General features: G+C 40.9%; 1 protein-coding gene across 2 annotated transcripts in view; it reads left to right on the plus strand.

The window, feature by feature from the left end:
* The window catches only part of LOC138964587 (uncharacterized oxidoreductase TM_0325-like), a 33,688-nt gene that overhangs the window by 3,205 nt on the left and 6,483 nt on the right, over positions 1-24,000 (plus strand). The window contains exons 1-5 of one of the 2 annotated variants that reach the window (XM_070336582.1): positions 13,923-14,056; positions 15,643-15,782; positions 18,860-18,952; positions 19,652-19,790; positions 21,117-21,157. In XM_070336582.1, coding sequence (XP_070192683.1) covers positions 14,020-14,056; positions 15,643-15,782; positions 18,860-18,952; positions 19,652-19,790; positions 21,117-21,157 — 450 coding nt within the window. In that variant the 5' untranslated portion in view covers positions 13,923-14,019. Of the gene's footprint in view, positions 1-13,922; positions 14,057-15,642; positions 15,783-18,859; positions 18,953-19,651; positions 19,791-21,116; positions 21,158-24,000 lie in introns of those variants that run through there. The other variant, XM_070336583.1, reaches the window with a different exon arrangement.

Below are 24,000 nucleotides of genomic sequence, written 5' to 3' on the forward strand. Positions count from 1 at the left end.
AGAGAGCGCGAGCGGTAATTGAATTTGGCTTTTACCGAATGAAAACTATTGTCAAAAACAGTGCATTAAGAACTAAAACCAACCAACCATAAAATAAAAAGCACCCTCCATCCCTTTTAACTGTCTCTCTCTTCCGCTTTCTCGCGCTTTTTCTGTCTGTCAATCCCCCCCTCTCTCTCTCTCCCCCTCTCATTTCATAAAAGAATTTGGGAGAGAAGAAAAGGTTTCAATATCCTCGGTTATACCTTGTGTCAATATTTCCATTTACAAATATATGCAATAACACTGTCTTACAATTAGTCAAAAACAAAGCCCTTTTTTTCTAAAAAGATCAAAATCCGAAAGAAACAACTGAAAATCATGCAGAGACTTTCTTCCGAAAATTACAAATCTCTGGCAAATTGAAAGGAACAACAAAATATTCCTTCAGAGAGAGCGAGAGAGAGAGAGAAGAGAGAGAGAAAGAAAGAGAGAGAGAGAGAGAGAGGGAGAGAGAGAGAGAGAGAGAGAGAGAGAGAGAGAGAGAGAGAGAGAGAGAGAGAGAACGAACTTTATTTTTTGAGGGTAATGGAGTAGATACAGCAAAGATTTTCTTCATCCAGCCCTCGCCCAAGAGGGAATTAACTAAGCAGTGAATAATATTAAAGCAGAAGAAGAAGCAAAACAAAAACATAAAAACATGGTTATTAAATCAGACAAAGAGGGGAGAAAAAAAATTCTCATAGCATACATGCCAACATGGTCATTGGTAATGGTATACATTAAAACACACACTTTGACACACACGGTCACATGCACACCGACACACACAGACACACATGCACATACAGACACACACGCACATACAGACACACACGCACACACACACACACACACGCACGCACGCACACACACACACACACACACACACACACACACACACACACATGTACACATTGTACACATACTCATAATGTATGTGCAAAATCCATGAAGAGAACAACGTAAACAGAGAGAGAGAGAGAGAGAACAAAAAACAAACAAAAAACAAAAAAAACTTAACTGAAATGATTATACTAGTAGATCTTCTTGTACTTATCAAACAGCAGTACCTGATCGCGGCATTAAGTGCCACACGACGATGAAAGCATATACAAACAAGAAATTCCTCCGAGGTAGGAAAAACACCCCCGTCCTTACCATTCTCACTGCCACCAACTGAGAAGGCACTGCTAACAAGTGTGGTTAAAATAATCCACCAATAACTCCCTAACCGTGTGTTTGACTGGTCCCAATTTTTGTAAGGACCGTCTCAGGAATGTATAGAACCTGTTCACCAAGTTTGGTGACGATCGGTCCGTTCATTCTTGAGATCTATATGCGAACACAAACACACAAACACACAAACAAACAAACAAACACATCGACCGAATCCTATACACACCCCTATACCGGGGGTGTAAAAAGTATGTCTTCTAAAACTGGCAACAGAAAGTGGCTGTCTGAGAGAGACTGGTAAACCATTCCACAGAAATGGACCTGAGTATGCCAGACTAGTTTTATACAAGTCAATTCTAGGGAGGGGAACATTTAGTTTCTTCGTGCGGCTTGATGAAGTCTCAGTTAATAATATTCTTTTAGTTAAATAGTCTGGTACATGTCCAAGAACTATTTTATGCATAAACCTTGCCTTGTTAAACGCTAGTCTGGATGAAAGTGGAAGAATTTCAGCTTTTTTGTAGTCATGATTAGAGAGGGTGTTGTTTTTCAGTAGAACAGAAAGAGAGAGAGAGAAAGAGAGAGAGAGAGAGAGAGAGAGAGAGAGAGAGAGAGAGAGTGAGAGAGAGAGAACTCAGAACTCAGAATGGTTTATTATTAAGGCCACAGAGAGAGACAGAGAGAGAGACAGAGAGAGAGAGAGAGGCAGAGAGAGAGAGGCAGAGAGAGAGACAGAGTGAGTGAGCGAGCGAGTGAGCAAGTGAGAGAGATAGAGAGAGTCACACACACACACACACACACACACACACACTGAAACAGATAGACACACGCACACACACGCACACACATACATACACAGACATACATATACACACACACAAACCACGAGTGAGAGCGAGAGACTGAAAAAATGAGAAACAGAGAGTCGTCAGTAAGTAGTGGTATTGACACGTAGCGATAATGACACGTCGGGCTAAAAGATGCTGATGGTTGTTGGAACTGCATTGATGTCTGCGATTATTCACATGAGGTAGTATGACACTTACAGCCAGAGATGGCACGACATTTTAGTCCAAAAACGTGTTTGGGTTTTTCAGCGTTTTAGGTACTTTGAACACCATACAATCATTGTGCGATGTATTTTTATCATCGTCAACCTCTTCCTTGCAATACAATAATCATTTTCAAAGTAGTTTGTCAACATTTGACACCATTTTGAAAACGTTTGACGCTGTCAGTTTTTGCAGAATCTTTTTTTGAGCACCACAGCCGCCATTAAGAAATAAGCATCTTCCAGACTAACTGTCTAATCTTCTTGCTCGTTTTTATATTTTCACCAGAAATGGTGTCTTTGTGCAATTTCGGAGAGCTTGCACAGGCATGATTTAAAAAATTCGGTCAAAGTACAAAAACTTGCCTTTTTTCCTAAAATGTATGTTGTGCCTGTAATAAAATATGTTCATAAATGAAATTGCTCTGGTATTGCATTTTAATACCTGTTTAGATTAAAATAAAACATACTTCAAAGACCGATTCATCGTCGATTACTGTGAAATAATTGAATCTGCATCAGCGCCTGGTTTGGGTGTTTTTTCAGTTGCAACGTTTTTGTATTCTTTTATGGGGTTCTAATCTGAGTTTCAACTATGTGCGACACCATTTATTTCTGCTTCTTCTGTAGACAGGTGCATGTAATACATGGCGTCAGTCTAGAGCTCTTCGCTGATTGTAGCTTACAAGTATTGGTAACGTACACTGCTATCAGATGTCGGATGAACAGATACTCCATCGGCATTTGCTTTTTTTTTAAACTGAATAGTTTTTTTCCAATCGGTTTCAGAACTAGCATTTTATGACAAATAGCGGTTTTGAACGAGAAGTAAGCCTAAAACTCCGGAAGACATGTGTTTTTCTGTTTTGGCGCGCGTGCGTGTGTGTCAATGTGCGTGTGTGTCAGTGTGCGTGTGTGTGTGTTGGGGGGGAGCATATTATTTCATGCCGCATACTTTTATTTTATTTATTCATTTCATTATTTATTCTATATTGATTCATTCATTCGTTTATCTATTTTTGTATCTTTAATTTTGTTTTATAGATTTTCTCACATTTACATGACACACTGTTTGTACCGCAAGGAAAATCATTGATTGTACTCACGATCACACTCAAACCTGAGTACTGGACACTATGATAAGAACAAAATTATAATATGGTATGAGTCATCACAGTCAAAAGGCAAGACAAGCGGCTCAGTTCTTCCATCCGTAATTTAATGAGACAGACAGACTCAAGACTCAAAATGTTACTGTCATTATAAAAACAAGGAAAATTGCCATGCAGTGTCAGGCGACAAACACAGTCATGGAACAAGACAGAACTGACATAGCCTACACGTACACTATCCGGCGGACAGTGGACACTGAGACACCCAGACACATTGCAAGAGACGGACACATAGGCAGATACACCAAGGACAGATGGACAGCCACAGACTACAAACACACTGATTGGCAGAGATATATAGACTAGACACATGGGCAGATACAGACACATAGGCAGGGATACAGGGGCGGAGCAGTTAAGCCAGAGGGGGGGGGGGGGGTTTACAACCTGGGGTCCAGGGGTAGACCCCTTGTGGGGAACAGGGGCAAAGCCCCCCCTGAAGGTGAAGAGTTTTAGCTATTTTATGAACAATGCATGGCTTATCCTTGATTTTAAACATGATCAACTGGTGTCAGCAGCCACTCATTATTTCTTGTAAAGTTAGTATTAAATCTTTTATTTTTGACAGCCGGCGGGGGGGGGGGGGGGGGTCCGGAACCCCTGTAACCCCCCCCCCTCCCCCCTAATCCGCCCCTGGGATATATAGACACTGAAACTATGGACAGGCACACAGGCACATACGTGACCGGCGTCAGACACATTCAGCCACGCAACTCAGTTTGACAGCCCCCCCCACACACACACACACACACACACACTGTGACACTGAAACACGCACACTGACTGGGCACTGCCTAAAACACACACACACACACACACACACACACACACACACACACACCGAGGGCACCACACACATAAACTGACGGAAAAAACACATGTGCCGCACAACTCAAAAACAGCCATCACCACCCGAACAACAAGAATATTTTATAGGCCTAATGACAACAACCGGGAACATGAACATATTAAAGGCACAGTAAGCCTCCCGTAAACCATCACAGATACTGTGAGGCTTTTACACACAGTACAAACACCCTTCCATTCGCACGCTCACCAGTCGCATTGAAATCACAAACTGACGACTAAATAGTGGAAAAAAGGAAAGTGGATCACACGAGTTCACGATGGCTCAGGGGTTAGACAAACCACGAAATCGGGTCAGTGTGTGGTTTACGCGAGCTAAATAGCAATTCAAACGAACTGTTTCATTCAATGCTATTAAATGCTATTGCAAGTGTTTTCCATAAGGTTAGAACTGCTTTTTTGGCTCACGTAAGTGTAGCCTATGCGATCGTAACTTTGTCTGTCTGTGCGTGCGTATGTGCGTATGTGCGTGCGTGTGTATGTCTGTGGTAGAAACTTTAACATTTCGTCATTTGAAGACGTCACATTATGACGTAAGAGGGTTAGACGTCACGCGAAGGAATTACTGAAAGTCTCGGTCATTGTTATTTTGAGCGGGCCGAGACTAGTTGGCAGTCGTGTCCCTGTAAGTAGGCTACATGCAGACAGACAGATCTAGATCTAGTGTCTCGCTTTCTTGCACAGTGTCACCTATGCTTACTGTGTGTGTGTGTGTGTGTGTATGTGTGTATGTGTGACGGAGTGATTGAGTTTGTGTTACTGTTTGTCGATTTCTTACGTGAGCCTTGAAGGCTTCGCCTCTTGTTCTTTAGAAGATTTTAATCGTTTTGTAAACCATTTGAGACATACTGGGGCTTTAACTTGTGAAAATAATGTCATTGTTAAATTCAGTACACCATCAGCATTTGTCTTTTTTTTATCTGATTAATTGTTCTCTGCTTTTTACTCAGAACAGAACAGTATATTATTTCAAAAGAACATCTGGTATTCCTTGATAATTGTATTGCAGCACACACGCACGCACACACGCAAGCAATCATCCACGCACGCGGCACACACACACACACACACACACACACACACACACACACACAGACACACACACATACACACACACACACACACACACACACACAACACACAACACAATACACTACACACACTGAACGCACTTACGCAAGCAAGCAAGCATCCTCGCACGCATGTACGCCACACATACACACACACACACACACACACACACACACACACACGCACACACACACACACACGCACACACACACATACACGCACACACACACACACACACACACACACACACACACACACACACACACACACACACACACACTGTAAAGTACCTTGTAGGCGCCCAGTATCTAGGACACGCCAACCCCCCTTTATTTTGGTTACGGATATACAAACCAGTAAACACCTATTCTAGATAAAAAGACAAGGGAAAATATTTTCGTTTGGATGGTTTTCATTTAGAGATCCCAAACAAACAGACTGCTAATTAACGCATACAATCAACAGAGAGAAAGAGTAGGATGCTGAATGAAACATGTATTCAAATGCAATACAATACTTTAATCAACACCTTTGTACACTGTAGTTGGTTTTGTTTCGTATGTTATTAAACGTACATTCCTCTCATTAATCTATCCTGTTGTTTTGTTTTGTTTGTATTATTATTCTATGGTTGAATTGTTTGTAAAGCTCCCCACGCGGTACAGACATCTCATCCGAATGAATCCAAAACGAACAAGTCGCCTAAGGCGTAATTACTACATTCAAGCTGTGGAACTCACAGAATGAAACTGAACGCACTGCATTTGTTCACAATGACCGTAGTCCGCCGCTTGTGAAAAAGGGAGTGAAACTGACGAGCCTGTTCAGCGCGGTAGTGGTTTCACTGTGCTGCATAGCACGCTTTTCTGTACCTCTCTTCGTTTTAACTTTCTGAGCGTGTTTTTAATCCAAACATATCATATCTATATGTTTTTGGAATCAGGAACCGACAAGGAATAAGATGAAATTGTTTTTAAATCTTCTTCTCCTTCTTCTTCTTCGTTCGTGGGCTGAAACTCCCACGTACACTCGTGTTTTTTGCACGAGTGGAATTTTACGTGTATGACCGTTTTTTACCCCGCCATTTAGGTTTTTACATCGATTTCGGAAATTTAATTTTGATCATAATTTTTATATTTTTAATTTTCAGAGCTTGTTTTTAATCCAAATATAACATATTTATATGTTTTTGGAATCAGGAAATGATGTAAAATAAGATGAACGTAAATTTGGATCGTTTTATATTAAAAACAAAATTATTACAATTTTCAGATTTTTAATGACCAAAGTCATTAATTAATTTTTAAGCCACCGAGCTGAAATGCAATACCGAAGTCCGGCCTTCGTCATAGATTGCTTTACAAAAATTTCAATCAATTTGATTGAAAAATGAGGGTGTGACAGTGCCGCCTCAACTTTTACAAAAAACCGAATATGACGTCATCAAAAGTATTTTATCGAAAAAAATAAAAAAAATATCCAGGGATATCATTCCCAGAAACTCGCATGTCAAATTTCATAAAGATCGGTCCAGTAGTTTGGTCTGAATCGCTCTCTTCACACACACACGCACAGACAGACACACACACACACACACACACACACACACACACACACACACACACACACACACACACACACACACACACACACACACACACACACACACATACACCACGACCCTCGTCTCGATTCCCCCTCTATGTTAAAACATTTAGTCAAAACTTTACTAAATGTAAAAAGATATCGTTGCAACATCAAGGGGGAAAATAGGTAACAAGTCGCGTAAGGCGAAATTACTACATTTAGTCAAGCTGTCGAACTCACGGAATGAATTGAACGCACTGTATTTTTTCACCAAGACAGTACAGCTTCGTCAATCCCCGCGTGGAGGAAATCGCTCACCTTCCACGTGTAAAACGTAGCGATATTGACACGCCAGATTAGCGCGGTAGCGTATTGTGCTAAGCAGGAAAGCGCGCTTTTCTGTATTCTTGTTAACTTTCGGAGCTTGTTTTGAATACAACCTATCATATCTATATGTTTTTGGAATCAGGAAATGATAAAGAATAAGACGAAATCATTTTTGGATCGATTTTTTAAATTTCAATCGTAAGACTAGTTAATCTATTTTCGTTAATTGTGATCACATTTTAAGAGTAAACATGACATATGTACATATGTTTAGATTCATAATGTGATGAAGAATACGATGCAATCAATTTTAAACCTGTTTGCGAAAAATCGATTTTAATGACAACTTTAATGAGCAAACTCATAAATTAATTTGTAAGCCTCCAAGCTGAAATGCAATACCAAAGTCCGGGCTTTGTCGAAGATTACTTGACCAAAATTTCAATCAATTTGGTTGAAAAATGAGAGCGTGACAATTCCGCCTCAACTTTCACGAAAAGCCGGATATGACGTCATCAAAGACATTTATAAAAAAAAAATGAAAAAAACATCTGGAGGTACCATACTCAGAATCTCTCATGTCAAGTTTCATGAAGATCGGTCCATTAGTTTTCTCTGAATCGCTCTACACACACACACAGACACACACACACATACACCACGACCCTCGTCTCGATTCCCCCCTCTACGTTAAAACATTTAGTCAAAACTTGACTAAATGTAAAAAGAACGGACAATTTCATAAAATGTAATTCCAAGCGTCCATCAATACCTTTTTTATTTTGTGTTGTATTTAATTGAGCGTTCCACTTATCAATCTGTCCTGTTTGTAGACTTTTGGTTTACATTATTGGTGAAATGGGATGCTAGCCTCGACGCGCTCAAATACTCTTGCCTTCCCTGCAATGAATCAAACATCGTTTAATTTTAGAATATAATCTTATATTAATTAAGCTTTCTATGTTGTTGTTTTTGAAGTCTCGATTCATTGTATACGGGCCATGCGGTCTGCTTGCTCTAAGGAGATTAAATGATTTGTAGCCCTGGTTTGTCATTGACTGAAACGTCTATTGTCTTTCTTTTCTTAATTTAAGCTAAAACAATAAAATAAAATAAATAAATCTGCCTTTTTTTTTTAAATGTGTGTAATATTAATCATGTGAAGTTTATACTGTAAGGACGGAGTGGCGTAGTGGATAAGACAACGGCCTCCTAATCGGAAGTTCGTGAGTTCAAATCCTGGCCGCGGCCGCCTGGTGGGTTAAGGGTGGAGATTTTTCCGATCTCCCAGGTCAACTTATGTACAGACCTGCTAGTGCCTTATCCCCCTTCGTGTGTACACGCAAGCACAAGACCAAGTGCGCACGGAGAAGCCGGATCCTGTAATCAATGTCAGAGTTTGGTGGATTATAGAAACACAAAAATACCCAGCATGCTTCCGCCGAAATCGGCGTATGCTGCCTCAATGGTTGGGTAAAAACAAGAGTGAACGTGATAGTTTTAGCTCATGAACGAAGAAGAAGAAGAAGTAAGGTAGTGTATGTGCACTGGAACAACAATTGTACTCGGATCTTGAGCATATGTACAAAAAATTATATTCATCAGAACAATGCTCTCTTTGGGTTTTTTTTTATTTTTTTTTTTTCCTTACTAGATGAGGAACGAAAAGAAGTGTGGCCGTCACCAACTCCCTTGCAGACCAAACTATACGGCAGTCGACAGGAGTTGGAGAAAACGACAACATTTATCACCAGTGCTGGACTGATTGTGTAACCTCTGCGAACGCCAAGAAGAAGAAGAAGAAGAAGGGGGTTTTTTTGGGTTTTTTTTTTTTATCTACGATCAGCAATGTAATGACAGACAGGCAGTTAGTCAGTCAAACAAATAAACAGACCAAATATTATAAGTTAGATCGAGAAATAAACAACGAACGAACAAGCTTGAATTTCTAAAAAAAAAAAAAGATTTCTCATGTGATTCTAGTAAACCCGCAATGGTCAGAGAAAAAAGGCCCACAGCAAAGAGGAACACAGCAATTGCTTTGCATGTGTATTTCGCTCTACTGAAATAGGCAGCACGGAGGATCGTAATCCAAGGGTCAACTCACGGAAACGATCCCATTTTCACACCAAGAAACACGTATTTTTTTCAGACCGGCATTTTCACTTGGACACATTCCAGAGTGACCTAGATAAGACGCTTGCTTTCGGCTTGCCGGCTTGCCCTCGGAAGGGGCGACTATAATTAGCCCGCCAGCTGCAAACTAGCCGCTTGCAGACTTAGCTGAGGAGGCAAAAATGAATACAGTGAGGAGCCCTCCTTTTTACCCTGATTTAAAAATTCGGCACCAATTTTAAGAGCCTTCTTTTTCTGAGTTAATGTTCATAACCTCTGTTTGGGGTTTTTTCCTCAATTTTTAAACCTTCTTCTATTTAATTAAGACCTGTTTATTCTCGTGTATGTAAGATTTGCTGCACTAAAATACATAAACACTTTTTTTCGGGGGATACTTTTTAAGACCTGGTTTTCTAAGATTATGTGTGGTCTTTAAACTGGGGTACCACTGCAGACAAACAGAACTGTAAACAATTTACGTTCTATCGCTGCTGTGTCTGTGATACAATCATCTGCAGTTGCATGTACTCAACCTAACGAAGCCAGCTTGTCTGTCAGTTTAAACTTTAAGACATGTGTACCGGATTTGAGCTGCGCTTTTAGTTCCCATTTTCTTACCCAGAGCAGAATGATCTCTCTTTTTTTGTCAACAGAAGCGAGCGACTGACGCGCAACGGAAATAGTCTCATTCACTTTCAAACACGTGGCAAAATGTTATATCCTTGAATGTAACGGTACTCCAGCAGCGTTATAATATGGAAAGCCGTTTGGCTCATAACCATTACACGCGTAATAAAAAATAAATACACGCGTAATAAATGATTAATACGCGTGTAATAAATGATTAATGCGCGTGTAATAATCATTTTTTACGCGTGTAAGAAATGATTAAATACGCGTGTAATAACTATTTCATGCGCGTGTAAGAAATGATTAAATACGCGTGTAATAAATATTTCATGCACGTGTAAGAAATGATTAAATACACGTGTAGGAGATTATGGAAAGCCGTTTGGCTCATAACCATTACACGCGTAATAAAAAATAAATACACGCGTAATAAATGATTAATACGCGTGTAATAAATGATTAATGCGCGTGTAATAATCATTTTTTACGCGTGTAAGAAATGATTAAATACGCGTGTAATAACTATTTCATGCGCGTGTAAGAAATGATTAAATACGCGTGTAATAAATATTTCATGCACGTGTAAGAAATGATTAAATACACATGCAGGAAATAGTTTATACGCGTGTAAGAAATGATTAAATGCACGTGGAATAAAAATGTCATACACGTGTACGAAATGATTAAATACACGCGTAATAAATATTTCATGCGCGTGTAAGAAATATTTAATACACGCGTAATAAATATTTTATGCGCGTGTAAGAAATAATTAATACACGCGTAATAATCATCTCATGCGCGTGTAAAAAATATTTAATACACGCGTAATAAATATTTCATGCGCGTGTAAGAAATAATTAATACACGCGTAATAATCATTTCTTACACGCGTATGAAATATTTATTACACGTGTATTTAATCATTATGCTATTCCATAGCATAAGAAAAAAGATAAATTACATGCGCATTAATCATTTATTACACGCGTATTAATCATTTATTACGCGTGTATTTATTTTTTATTACGCGTGTAATGGTTATGAGCCAAACGGCTTTCCATAGGAAATAGTTTATACGCGTGTAAGAAATGATTAAATGCACGTGGAATAAAAATGTCATACACGTGTACGAAATGATTAAATACACGCGTAATAAATATTTCATGCGCGTGTAAGAAATATTTAATACACGCGTAATAAATATTTTATGCGCGTGTAAGAAATAATTAATACACGCGTAATAATCATCTCATGCGCGTGTAAAAAATATTTAATACACGCGTAATAAATATTTCATGCGCGTGTAAGAAATAATTAATACACGCGTAATAATCATTTCTTACACGCGTATGAAATATTTATTACACGTGTATTTAATCATTATGCTATTCCATAGCATAAGAAAAAAGATAAATTACATGCGCATTAATCATTTATTACACGCGTATTAATCATTTATTACGCGTGTATTTATTTTTTATTACGCGTGTAATGGTTATGAGCCAAACGGCTTTCCATATTATAATCACGCCGTGGATCGTGTAACTCTGCATTTGCGCCACCGCAACTTTTTATCGCTTCACGCCGACGAAGAGGCAAGCTGCGAGGTAGGTCTCTCGAATGATAAATTAAATTGTTAGAATGCTAGGCACTCAGCATGTTCTCAAGTGTTGCATTTCACATACTTATATCCTTAGCTATATTTCTGTATATATTTTTTGATGCTTTGATGGCCCTGGTGATCGTGACGATCTGTTTTTCTTCTCGTTTCCCCATGTTTTGGGCATATTTTCAGTTTCTGCGTCAAATGCAACAAAACGGAGATTACTGGTTATTCTTGGACATGTTCACTGATAACTTTAATGTTTTATGAATCTCCACGTGTAGTTTCTCTGTATATAGTTCCATATATACTTTGCAAGAAGCAGATAAAAACAGAGTGTCAACAACTCTCTGTAATTCGCCACCGCATCAATTCAATGTTAGATGTAACTCGCCACCGCATTTTTTGTTATTCGCCACCGCACTACGCAAATTGTTATTTTCAAACGCATCAACATCGTGGAGGCATTTAAACCTTTATTTTTGTCACAAAACTGACAGCAATTGATAGGAGCATTTTAACTTTAGTGCTGCAAGTTTTAAACTCAGGGGCGTGTGTGTTTCCGTGGGGGAATGACGGCCTATGCAAAGGATTTAAAGGCACCATGAGTTGACAAATCAAACTGTAGTATTTCTTCTTCTTCTTCTTCTTCTTCTTCTTCTTCTTCTTCTTCTTCTTCTTGGGCAGGAGTGAGCAAGTGTGTGTGTGTGTGTGTGTGTGTGTGTGTGTGTGTGTGTGTGTGTGTGTGTGTGTGTGTGTGTGTGTGTGTGTTGGTGTGAGCCTTGAGTGTTGATTTGTGTTTATACTCTTTGCCACAGACATCACACGCGTACTTAGTGATTTGCACACATGTGTGGCGGTTTGGGTTTGCATTGCGTTTGCACGCACATTTTTTGTGGCACTTGGAGCAGTCGAATGGTTTTTGCCCGATGTGCTGTTTGTTCACATGTGACTGGAGGTCTGCAGACCTCGTGAATGTTTTTTTGCACATCCCACAGGTAACCCTTGGACCCCCACCCTCTGTGTGATGGAAGAGCCTGTGGTTTCTTAATGTTCGTTGGTGTTTATATGTTTTCCCACATTCTGGGCATAAACACTGCTTTTGCTCTGACTTCTTTTTCTGCGGTGTCGAAGTCACTGGTGGTCGAGTAGTAACTTCTACCACATCACTGACATCAAGGAAGCTGTCAATGGTTCGGACTGTTCCAAATCCATCTGCAACCAAACCACTCGTATCCCGTCAGAAAAGTTATTGTATAAGCATATGTGATTGAAGAGCGCAGCGATTCTTGCCATTCTAGCAATAAACACTCAGTGGCTGAAATCACTAAGTTTGACAATATGGAACCTACCTCTTCCTGTTTGATTTGCGGTCACTTGAGTCTGAAACTGGGCCTGGAACGCTCCTGTTAAAAACATTGTGGGGCCAAATACCACATAATTCTAAAATTCTTAAGCTTCGTTGGTGTTTATGTGTGTGAAATAATTCTAAAATTCAGTCATTCCTATTACCAGCGACAACACAAAAACTCATCAGTTTGACGCTGGAAGAGAAAAGAGCGCCTCTGACAGACAATATACGCCTCTGTTTTTCGGGAAAGAAGAATGACGAAGAATGTGGGAGTGAAACGCCGCCAGGTGCGTCTCAGAAACGTGTTCTACAAAAGCTGAACTATACACTGAACTGAACAACTCCAAATCAATATTTTCAATTGGAAGTGACAGAATCACTGAACTCTTCAACATATTATGCAATTCATTAGACAGTTGCGGTGGCGAATAACATCCAAGACGTGAAATTGCGGTGGCGAATTACACCAAGCATCGGTGGCGTATAACATGAAGTCTAATTGTTTGTGTTTCCTTTTGCCGCGTGCGTCACCCAAAGACAAAATTGTGCAACAGCATTCATCAAGAATACAAAGGACATGTTTAGCTCACAGGATATCATCACGGGAATGCATCAACTAGTGCTGTTTCGTTGAAGTTACGAAGGAAGGGACAAATCGTGCAATTTCAGCTACAATTCCAGCAGAAATCGGACTTCTGAACTGCCGAAACCTGACATTTCGACTAAAAAAGCACGTACCTTAGACCTTGAGTATATACTTCTTTAAAATGTACTAATGAAGAATCTAGATGATGCCTGAAAGTCCTACAAATTTTCATTTTCTGTGAGAGACCTACCATGCAGCTTGCCTCTTCGTCGGCATGAAGCGATAAAAAGTTGCGGTGGCGCAAATGCAGAGTTACACGATCCACGGCGTGATAATATTTAGCGGCGTCGCGGTGCATTGTGGTTTGCGGGTGATATAATAGTATACGACACGCAAATATAATTTGCGTCGATAGAACCGGTTTACTGAAGACGGAGAGAGTCATTTGTGTCTGCTAGTATGGAGAGCCTGAGGAACAACGTAGCAATTATTACAGGTAATTTCCTTCTTTTTGTGTATGTGTGTATTTTTCATGTGTTATTTCTTGTATTTGCCAAAGAGATTACTGCCTTTTAGATTTACCGATTCATTATTGACGAGCCGCACCATGCCGTGTGTGTGTGCGCGCGCGTGCGTGTGCCGGTGCGTGTCTCGTTGTGCAGTGCATGCATGCGTGCGTGCGGGTGTGGTTGCTTTCAGTGTCTTTTGTTACTGCCGAGTTTTTTTCTGAGAAGCCCGAAGAACAAAGTTGCTATCATAAAAGGTATTTACATTGTTTGTCACTGTTTGTGTGTACTTGTCATGTAATATTTCTGGTAATTGATCTTTTTTGCGCGAATACATTTGCATCTTGTGTTTCGGGCATTTGCCGATTAGATTATTCAGCCGGTTGCCGAGTGTGTGTGTGTGTGTGTGGGTGAGTGTGTGTGGGTGTGTGTCAGTGTGTGTGTGTGTCTGTGCGTGTGTGTGTGTGTGTGTGTGTGTGTGTGTGCGTGTGTGTGCGCGCGCGCGCGTGCGTGGGTGCGTGCGTGCTTAACGCTTGCGTGCGTGTGTGCGAGCGTGCGTGCGTCAGTGTGTGCGTGCTTGCGTGCGTGCGTACGTGTGTGTGTGTGTGTGTAATCGGTTTAATTTACGTAAAGAAACTTATCAGTGATTCCCACTGTCTATCTCAGTCTGTCTCAGTCTCTCTCTCTCTCTCTCTCTCTCTCTCTCTCTCTCTCTCTCTCTCTCTCTCTCTCTCTCTCTCTCTCTCTCTCTCTCTCTCTCTCTGTTTTGCATTCCTTGTTTTGTCACGTCTTTGAAATCCGCCACGTGATCGGGAGGTCGTGGGTTCGACACCCGGCCGGGTCATAGGGGCCTACCTAAGACTTTAAAATTGGCAATCTAGTGGCTGCTCCGCCTGGCGTCTGACATTATGGGGTTAGTGCTAGGACTGCTTGGTCCGGTGTCAGAATAATGTGACTGGGTGAGACATGAAGCCTGTGCTGCGACTTCTGTCTTGTGTGTGGCGCACGTTATATGTCAAAGCAGCACTGCCCTGATCAGTATGGCCCTTCGTGGTCGGCTGGGCGTTAAGCAAACAAACAAACAAACAAACGTCTTTGAAACGTTTGCACTTTGTCTGTTTCGGAATTTTAGTCCCTTACCATCAATATAAACCACCCACCTAATCGTATTACTTCTGGGGCGGTGATGTAGCTCAGTCGGTAGCGCGCTGGATTTGTATCCAGTTGGCCGCTGTCAGCGTGAGTTCGTCCTCACGTTCGGCGAGAGATTTATTTCTTAGAGTCAACTTTGTGTGCAGACTCTCCTCGGTGTCCGAACACCCCCGTGTGTACACGCAAGCACAAGACCAAGTGCGCACGAAAAAATCCTGTAATCCATGTCAGAGTTCGGTGGGTTATAGAAACACGAAAATACCCAGCATGCTTCCTCCAAAAACGGCGTATGGCTGCCTAAATGGCGGGGTAAAAAACGGTCATACACGTAAAATTCCACTCGTGCAAAAAACACGAGTGTACGTGGGAGTTTCAGCCCACGAACGCAGAAGAAGAAGAAGAAGTATTACTTCTATGATGACAGGGGCGAGTGCAGGACTTGGAGAAGGCACGGCAGTGGTGTTTGCACAACATGGCTGTTACCTGACGCTGACGGGGCGAGACGAGGACAGACTGAAGGCTGCTGTGCAGCGCTGCGTCACTGCTGGATGCCCCAAGGACAAGGTGAATTGTTATAACAATTAAGCTTTTTAAGTAAACTTGCATTCTGTGTCGGAAAGCGGTAAAGGTGTTGCCCCTTTCGCGCTGACAATCGCGTTCATGGCCACACATTTGTGTAGGTTTCTCATAAGGCCGAACCAAAATATATGTTGGTTAAGGGTTATCCGACTGACCCTATTTTTTTCCCGCCGACCCTAACACTTTTTTTTCATTTCTCAAAAAAAACTAAACTTTTGGCACATGTTGCGAACCATACCGAGACTAAGGGAAGTAACCTCGAGTAAATTAAAAAAAAAACACGACCCTATCTTTTTTGGTCACGTTACCCTAAACCAACATATATTTCTATTTGGCCTTAAAGAAAGGTTACTGGAATGGGGTAAGAGAATCATTTCGGGTTGTCACATTCCAAAAAGCGTGGTTGCATTCTGTACAGAGTGAGATTTTGTTTTCTGAATTCTAGTAACAAAGTCAACTAAACCAGCAAAGTGCCATCCTGCACACAAATCAGTCACGGTAAAGATTTGTAGTATGTGTCTTATTGAAAGGATGGGGCGCTTTTTTACATTTAGTCAAGTTTTGACTAAATGTTTTGGTTTAAACAAGTTTATTCAATAAATGTCATTGGTACTATTGCCGCATACATGACTAAATGTTTTAACATGGAGGGGGAATCGAGACGAGGGTCGTGGTGTATGTGTGTGTGTGTGTGTGTGTGTGTCTGTCTGTCTGTCTGTCTGTCTGTCTGCGGTCTGTGCGTGTGTGTGTGTGTAGAGCGATTCAGAGTAAACTACTGGACCAATCTTTATGACATTTTTCATGAGAGTTCCTGGGTATGATATTCCCAGACTTTTTTCATTTTTTTAATAAATGTCTTTGATGACGTCATATCCGGCTTTTTGTAAAAGTTGAGGCGGCACTGTCACACCCTCATTTTTCAATCAAATTGATTGACATTTTGGCAAAGCAATCTTCGACGAAGGCCGGACTTTGGTATTGCATTTCAGCTTGGTGGCTTAAAAATTAATTAATGACTTTGGTCATTAAAAAAAAATTTAAATTGTAATTACACTTTTTACATTTAGTCAAGTTTTGACTAAATGTTTTAACATAGAGGGGGAATCGAAACGAGGGTCGTGGTGTATGTGTGTGTGTGTGCGTGCGTGCGTGCGTGTGTGTAGAGCGATTCAGACCACACTACTCGACCGATCTTTATGAAATTTGACATGAGAGTTCCTGGGATTGATATCCCCGAACGTTTTTTTCTTTTTTTTGATAAATGTCTTTGATGACGTCATATTCGGCTTTTCGTGAAAGTTGAGGCGGCACTGTCACGCTCTCATTTTTCAACCAAATTGGTTGAAATTTTGGTCAAGTATTCTTCGACGAAGGCCGGACTTCGGTATTGCATTTCAGCTTGGTGGCTTAAAAATTAATTAATGACTTTGGTCATTAAAAATCTGAAAATTGTAAAAAAATATTTTTCTTTATAAAACGATTCAAATTTACGTTCATCTTATTTTCCATCATTTTCTGATTCCAAAAACATATAAATATGTTATATTTAGATTAAAAACAAGCTCTGAAAATTAAAAATATAAAAATTATTATCAACATTAAATTGTCGAAATCAATTTAAAAACACTTTCATCTTATTCCTTGTCGGTTCCTGATTCCAAAAACATATAGATATGATATGTTTGGATTAAAAACACGCTCAGAAAGTTAAAACAAAGAGAGGTACAGAAAAGCGTGCTATCCTTCTTAGCGCAAGTACTACCCCGCTCTTCTTGTCAATTTCACTGCCTTTGCCATGAGCGGTGGACTGACGATGCTACGAGTGATACGGTCTTGCTGAAAAAGTGCATTGCGTTCCGTTTCATTCTGTGAGTTCGACAGCTACTTGACTAAATGTTGTATTTTCGCCTTACGCGACTTGTTTTTATAAAACGATCCAAATTTACGCTCATCTTATTCTTCGTCATTTTCTGATTCCAAAAACATATAAATATGTTATATTCGGATTAAAAACAAGCTCTGAAAATTAAAAATATAAAAATTATGATCAAAATTTTCCGAAATCGATTTAAATACAATTTCATCTTATTCCTTGTCGGTTCCTGATTCCAAAAACATAGATATGATATGTTTGGATTAAAAACACGCTCAGAAAGTTAAAACGAAGAAAGGTACAGAAAAGCGTGCTATGCAGCACAGCGAAACCACTACCGCGCTAAACAGGCTCGTCAGTTTCACTGCGTTTTGCACGAGCGGCGGACTATGGTCTTTGTGAAAAATTGCAGTGCGTTCAGTTTCATTCTGTGAGTTCGACAGCTTGACTAAATGTAGTAATTTCGCCTTACGCGACTTGTTTTTTGATCACATGTAAAACTCTAGACATATCTGGGATGTTGAAAAAAGGGTTTTCACGAGAAATAATGTACCTTTAAAGTCTGAGCTGTTCGAAATGAGCGCTATATGATAGCATGAAGGAAAAACCTTTCCGAATGAAGTTTTCTAAAAAAAATTCATAAAAAGTGGCAAACTTTATTCCTTTTTCAACTTAGATCTTTTAATTTTATTTTTCTTAAGCTTCTTAACACTTTCTACCCCACCTATGTTGACCAAGTTTTTTTTAGCCGAGACCAGCTGAGCTGCAGCAGGTCACTCAGAATTGTAGTAACTGTGTATCAACTGTGTATCAAAACGCTGGAATGCAGGCGTTAGATCAACGTTATAGGAAGCGACTGAAGTGACTGTGTGTACGGATATATCCGTATTAAGTCAGATAGAGACATATGAGTGGGTACGGATATATCCGTGCCTGGGAGACAATGAGTTAAAAGCCTTACATAATCGATCCGTTGTGCTGAAACAGTGGAGGTTGTTTTTCTTTACATTCTTCTAGCAGATTTCGTTTTTTACCCAGATTTCTGTTTTACCAAAATGTCATTGTAGCTGAGATGTATTTTAGCTGATGTTTCTTTTTCACCTAGGTTTCTTTTTAACCGAGGTTTCATTTTCTCCGATATTTATTTTAACCGAGGTTTCTTTTAAACCCAGATTTCTTTTTGACCTAGATTGCCACAGTAATCGGGGACCTCAGGAACAAAGCAGTGCAACAGGAAGTCCTGGACAAAACTCTCAAGACATTTGGTCGGGTGGACATTTTGGTAAGACTTGGTCGTGGTATAGTTATGATGATGATCATGATTATTACTATGATCATGATCATGAGGAGGAGGAGGCCGATTTCGCCACTACTGCTCTTACATGAAATGAACGAGGAGGCAACATACGACAAAGCTGACGATGACGGTATAACGAAGACGACAAGTGTGTTTGATTGTTTGGTCAATGTTGACTTTTACTCACCAGCTCTGTTGTTTGCAGGATTCATGTTTTCGGGCATATATAGAGTTAGATGTATGCACCCCCGTGTGTACACGCAAGCACAAGACCAAATGCGCACGAAAAAGATCCTGTAAGCCATGTCAGAGTTCGGTGGGTTATAGAAACACGAAAATACCCAGCATGCTTCCTCCGAAAACGGCGTATGGCTGCCTAAATGGCGTGGTAAAAAACGGTCATACACGTAAAATTCCACTCGTGCAAAAAACACGAGTGTACGTGGGAGTTTCAGCCCACGAACGCAGAAGAAGAAAAAGAAGATGTATACTGTTGCCTGTGTTTCAGTGTGAACGATTGTACCGCAAATTTCTGGTTTCCACGGGCAGTAAAATATGTTGTATTCTGTTTGCTTGTTTGTGTGTGGGTGTGGTTTTTGTGTGTGTTTTTTTGGGTCAGGGAGGATTATGTTTGTTTGTTTGGGATTTTGTTTGTTTGTTCACTTTTTCTGTTTCTAAGTTCAGGTGAACAACGCTGGGCTTGTCTACTCGGCCGACACCGCCAGTACCACCGAGCAGCAGTATGATGAGACGATGGATGTCAACGTGAAAGCCGTCTTCTTTCTGTCCAAACTGATTGCTCCAGAGCTCATCAAGACCAAAGGTATGTGACAGTCGCTACCGTTTCTTTAAAGGCACAGTCCTTCCCGTCTAACCGTGTCGGCTCACCGTCTCAGATCTGGCCTGACTGTTGATAATACGGAGGATAACGCTATCTGTCCACTTGGACATATACCTAAATCAACATGTTAACAGCCTTGATGCTTCCTATGCAGAGTGGTGATAATTGTGTTGATCAATTTCGTAAAAGTCAATACACTGTACATGTAGTAAAAAGCTGCGAAATTAATTCATCAAAACATGCCCAGCTCTGCACAGGAAGCAGTCAGGGGGATGATTTTTGGTTGATGTAAGTTTTGTTGTGTGTCCAACTGGAGGGATGGTCTTATCCTTTGTAAAAGTCTCGGCAGATCTGACATAGTGAGCAGAACTGTTTTCACTGAAAGGACTGTGCCTTTAACTGTGGTAGAGTGGGATGTTTTCACTGAAAGGACTGTGCCTTTAACTGTGGTAGAGTGGTACGTTTTCACTGAAAGGACTGTGCCTTTAACTGTGGTAGAGTGGGATGTTTTCACTGAAAGGACTGTGCCTTTAACTGTGGTAGAGTGGGATGTTTTCACTGAAAGGACTGTGCCTTTAACTGTGGTAGAGTGGGATGTTTTCACTGAAAGGACTGTGCCTTTAACTGTGGTAGAGTGGTACGTTTTCACTGAAAGGACTGTGCCTTTAACTGTGGTAGAGTGGTACGTTTTCACTGAAAGGACTGTGCCTTTAACTGTGGTAGAGTGGTATGTTTTCACTGAAAGGACTGTGCCTTTAACTGTGGTAGAGTGGGATGTTTTCACTGAAAGGACTGTGCCTTTAACTGTGGTAGAGTGGGATGTTTTCACTGAAAGGACTGTGCCTTTAACTGTGGTAGAGTGGTACGTTTTCACTGAAAGGACTGTGCCTTTAACTGTGGTAGAGTGGGATGTTTTCACTGAAAGGACTGTGCCTTTAACTGTGGTAGAGTGGTACGTTTTCACTGAAAGGACTGTGCCTTTAACTGTGGTAGAGTGGGATGTTTTCACTGAAAGGACTGTGCCTTTAACTGTGGTAGAGTGGGATGTTTTCACTGAAAAGACTGTGCCTTTAACTGGGGTAGAGTGGGATGTTTTATGTGATTATTGTTTTTAATTCACTTGATGATCATCATTTGTAAATGTTGATCATTTCAGTTTAGTTCAAATGAGTACGTGATTGATTATGTTCTTGTTCTTTGTCTTTTCGATTGATTGGTTGGTTGGTTGGTTGGTTGGTTGGTGATCGATCGATCGATTCATTCATTGATTCATTGATTCATTTTTTATTTGTGTCACCTTTGTTTCAGGAAGCATTGTAAATGTGTCCAGCCTTGTTGGATCCAGACCAGTAAGTAGAAGTGTAATGTACCATGACAAAGACCATGCCTCCTTTGAGTGTCGCACGTGTGCAAAACTGCGTGTGTTTGTTCAAAGTGAAGTAATTGTCCGGAACTACTTCTCTTTAGCTCAGTTACTGCAATATTGAAAATGAAATTGAAAACAATCATAATGACAATTGAATAAGGGTTGTTTTTTATTTGTTCGTTTGTTCACTCAATTGTTTTTAGTTTAGATCTATAATACAATTTACATTTTTAATGTTCACGACCAAACATGTGTCAAGGTACAGGCGAAAAGAGAATATATTTGTGTGTATTAATTTAGGGTCCATTAGACTATATTTTAACGAACTGCTCTGAAGATGTTAGTATGTATTACAATGCACGAATATTGTGAACGCGTGGCTGTTGGACCTCGTAATTGATGGCCGCATGAGCGGTCATCTATTGGAATGCATTCGGAGAGGTGACATGTCTCGTTGTGTTACCGTTCTCACGAGAACAGTTACAGGTGGGTCTCTCACTCTCTCTCTCTCTCTCTCTCTCTCTCTCTCTCTCTCTCTCTCTCTCTCTCTCTCTCTCTCTCTCTCTCTCTCTCTCTCTCTCTCTCTCTCTCTCTCTCTCTCTCTCTCTCTCTCTCTCTCTCTGTATGTATGTCTTTGTCTGTGTCTCCCTCTGAGTCTCCGCTTCTGTCTTTCTATGTCTGTCTCTGTCTATGTGTGTGTGTGTGTGTGTCTCTCTCTCTCGCTCTCTCTCTCATCCGACTCCTGGCACACAGGTCAAAGCAGAGGTTAACTTGAGTGCACGTGTACCTAGCAGGAGGGGGGTGATTCGGGTCAGAAGTGGGGTAAAGCACTTTGGTCTTCAGTCTTTGGGTTATAGCTTTCAGTGGAGAAGATGCCAACATGAAATTGCACTATGCTCTACTATTTATTGTCCTTGTCTATCGGACACGAAGAAGGGAAGCTACAATCGCCCCAGGCCATATATACTCTTTGTTTCCTGAGCCTGGACCGTTCCCGTACCAACCAAGGAATGCTGCCACAACAATGGAACGCTGCGCAAACGGCCGTTTTTTGGCATCTTTCAGCAGCGTCTGACCATAGTGGCAGCCGTCCTTGGTCGGTAAGGGAGCGGGACCTAGAACGGATGTGTGGAATGCGGGTATAACAACTCAGTGTGTGAGAGCGCTACCGTTGTGTTACCGTTGTTTTAAGTTCCCGGGCTTTAACGATCCAAGCGTTCCGGTCCATTCCGTTACCGATGGGTCACTGAGGTTCCATTACCGTTCATTCTGATCGGGAGGGGAACGGCTAAACTGAAATGTGAACATGCAGCCCAAACTCACCCGTCCCTACCGACCCTACTGTTCAAAGCAGTTCCGTTAACGATCAGTTACGTTAATTGCGGTTCTGTCCCGATCCCTCCCGTGCCCGCACCGTTCCTTGGTCGGTACGGGAACGGGACCTAGAACGGTTGTGTGGAACGGGGGTATAAGACTCGACCACTTGGCTTATGGTGGAGACAGCTGGAAGATCTCTGGATATAATTGAAGAGGAGTAGTCTTCCTTTCAGAAAATGTGTACTCTGCCTTGCAGATTACAAATTTGTGCTGTCGGGGCTGGGTAAAGGGAGTGGAGGGTAAGGGGGTGGAGGTGGGTAAGCGAGGGATAAGAGAGACGAAAGAGAAAACTGGACAGGGAAAAGTCACTGCCTGAAGTATTCAATAAAGCCACACACAAAAAAAAGAAATTACCACATATGCAGGTTTTCAATTCATATTTTTGCAAAGTATCTGCACAAGCATGTGTGCCTCTGTGAGTATGTTCGTGGCTGCTTTCATGGGGTGCCTGTATCCTCAGGAATTTGAGGATTTCTTTTATCTCTCTTTTTCTGACACCGTTGATTTAACGTCATTTTTACAGGACAGTTATTTTCCTTTCAGTTATAAGTTGTAGTAGTTTGACCTTATTGTTTTAGGACAAGTAGAGCTCGTTCACCAGTAGCAAAGACTCACTCGATCAGTCCGTCAGTGTGCCTGAGTGTGTGTGATGGGGGAGGGGGGGGGCTCTCCCGTGACCGGCCACCTGCAATGTACGGACAGGTTTGCACTGGCCCAAGGGTGTCCGTTCATGAGAGGGACTGCTGTAACAGCAAAACTAGTGTGAAACATAAGTAATCAATTTATCCACTTGACTATATTCAGAACAGGGACCTATCACTCTTCTTTGCATGTTTTTATGCCTACGGATTTTCAAATACTCTGCAACACATGTAACCCAAATTCAACATGTGCCCGTACAATACCGCTTCTTTTATGAAAATATTGCTTCGGCCATGTTGATTTTAATCAACCAATTTTCTTGTTCAATAGTGTCGTCAGCTGGTTTTATAGAGCACTTTAGATTTTCTCTTGAATATTCTGTAGAGTAATTGGTTAGAATTCTCTAAGCGATTCTCGCCATTAGAGATTGAAGAAACGATTTCTCACTGATGCAAGAGCTCTCTGCTGTTCCTTATTATTTGTGTGTCCGTTCACGTCAAACACAGCAAGGTCGACGAACCAGTGACACCTCCATTTTGTCTATGATTAAACTTTCTAGCGACTAAAACAAGAACTACGCCAGATAGCCAAACAAAACAACCTGCAAGACAATTGATATGACTTTCTTCTTTTATGTAACAGATTTTTTAAATTAGTACCTTGCGTTTTTCTCAGGTCGGTTTTTCGGTACCCTTACATGAGCAGAAATCACGTGACCCCTGTAAAAGAAGCCTCTGATCCAAAAAGTGTGTTAGATAGCCAAGTCAGTGTAATGCCTTTATTGGCTTGGATAGTTTGAATGAAATG

This window comes from Littorina saxatilis, linkage group LG4, assembly GCF_037325665.1.
Source record: "Littorina saxatilis isolate snail1 linkage group LG4, US_GU_Lsax_2.0, whole genome shotgun sequence".
Classification (NCBI taxonomy): Eukaryota; Metazoa; Mollusca; class Gastropoda; order Littorinimorpha; family Littorinidae; genus Littorina; species Littorina saxatilis.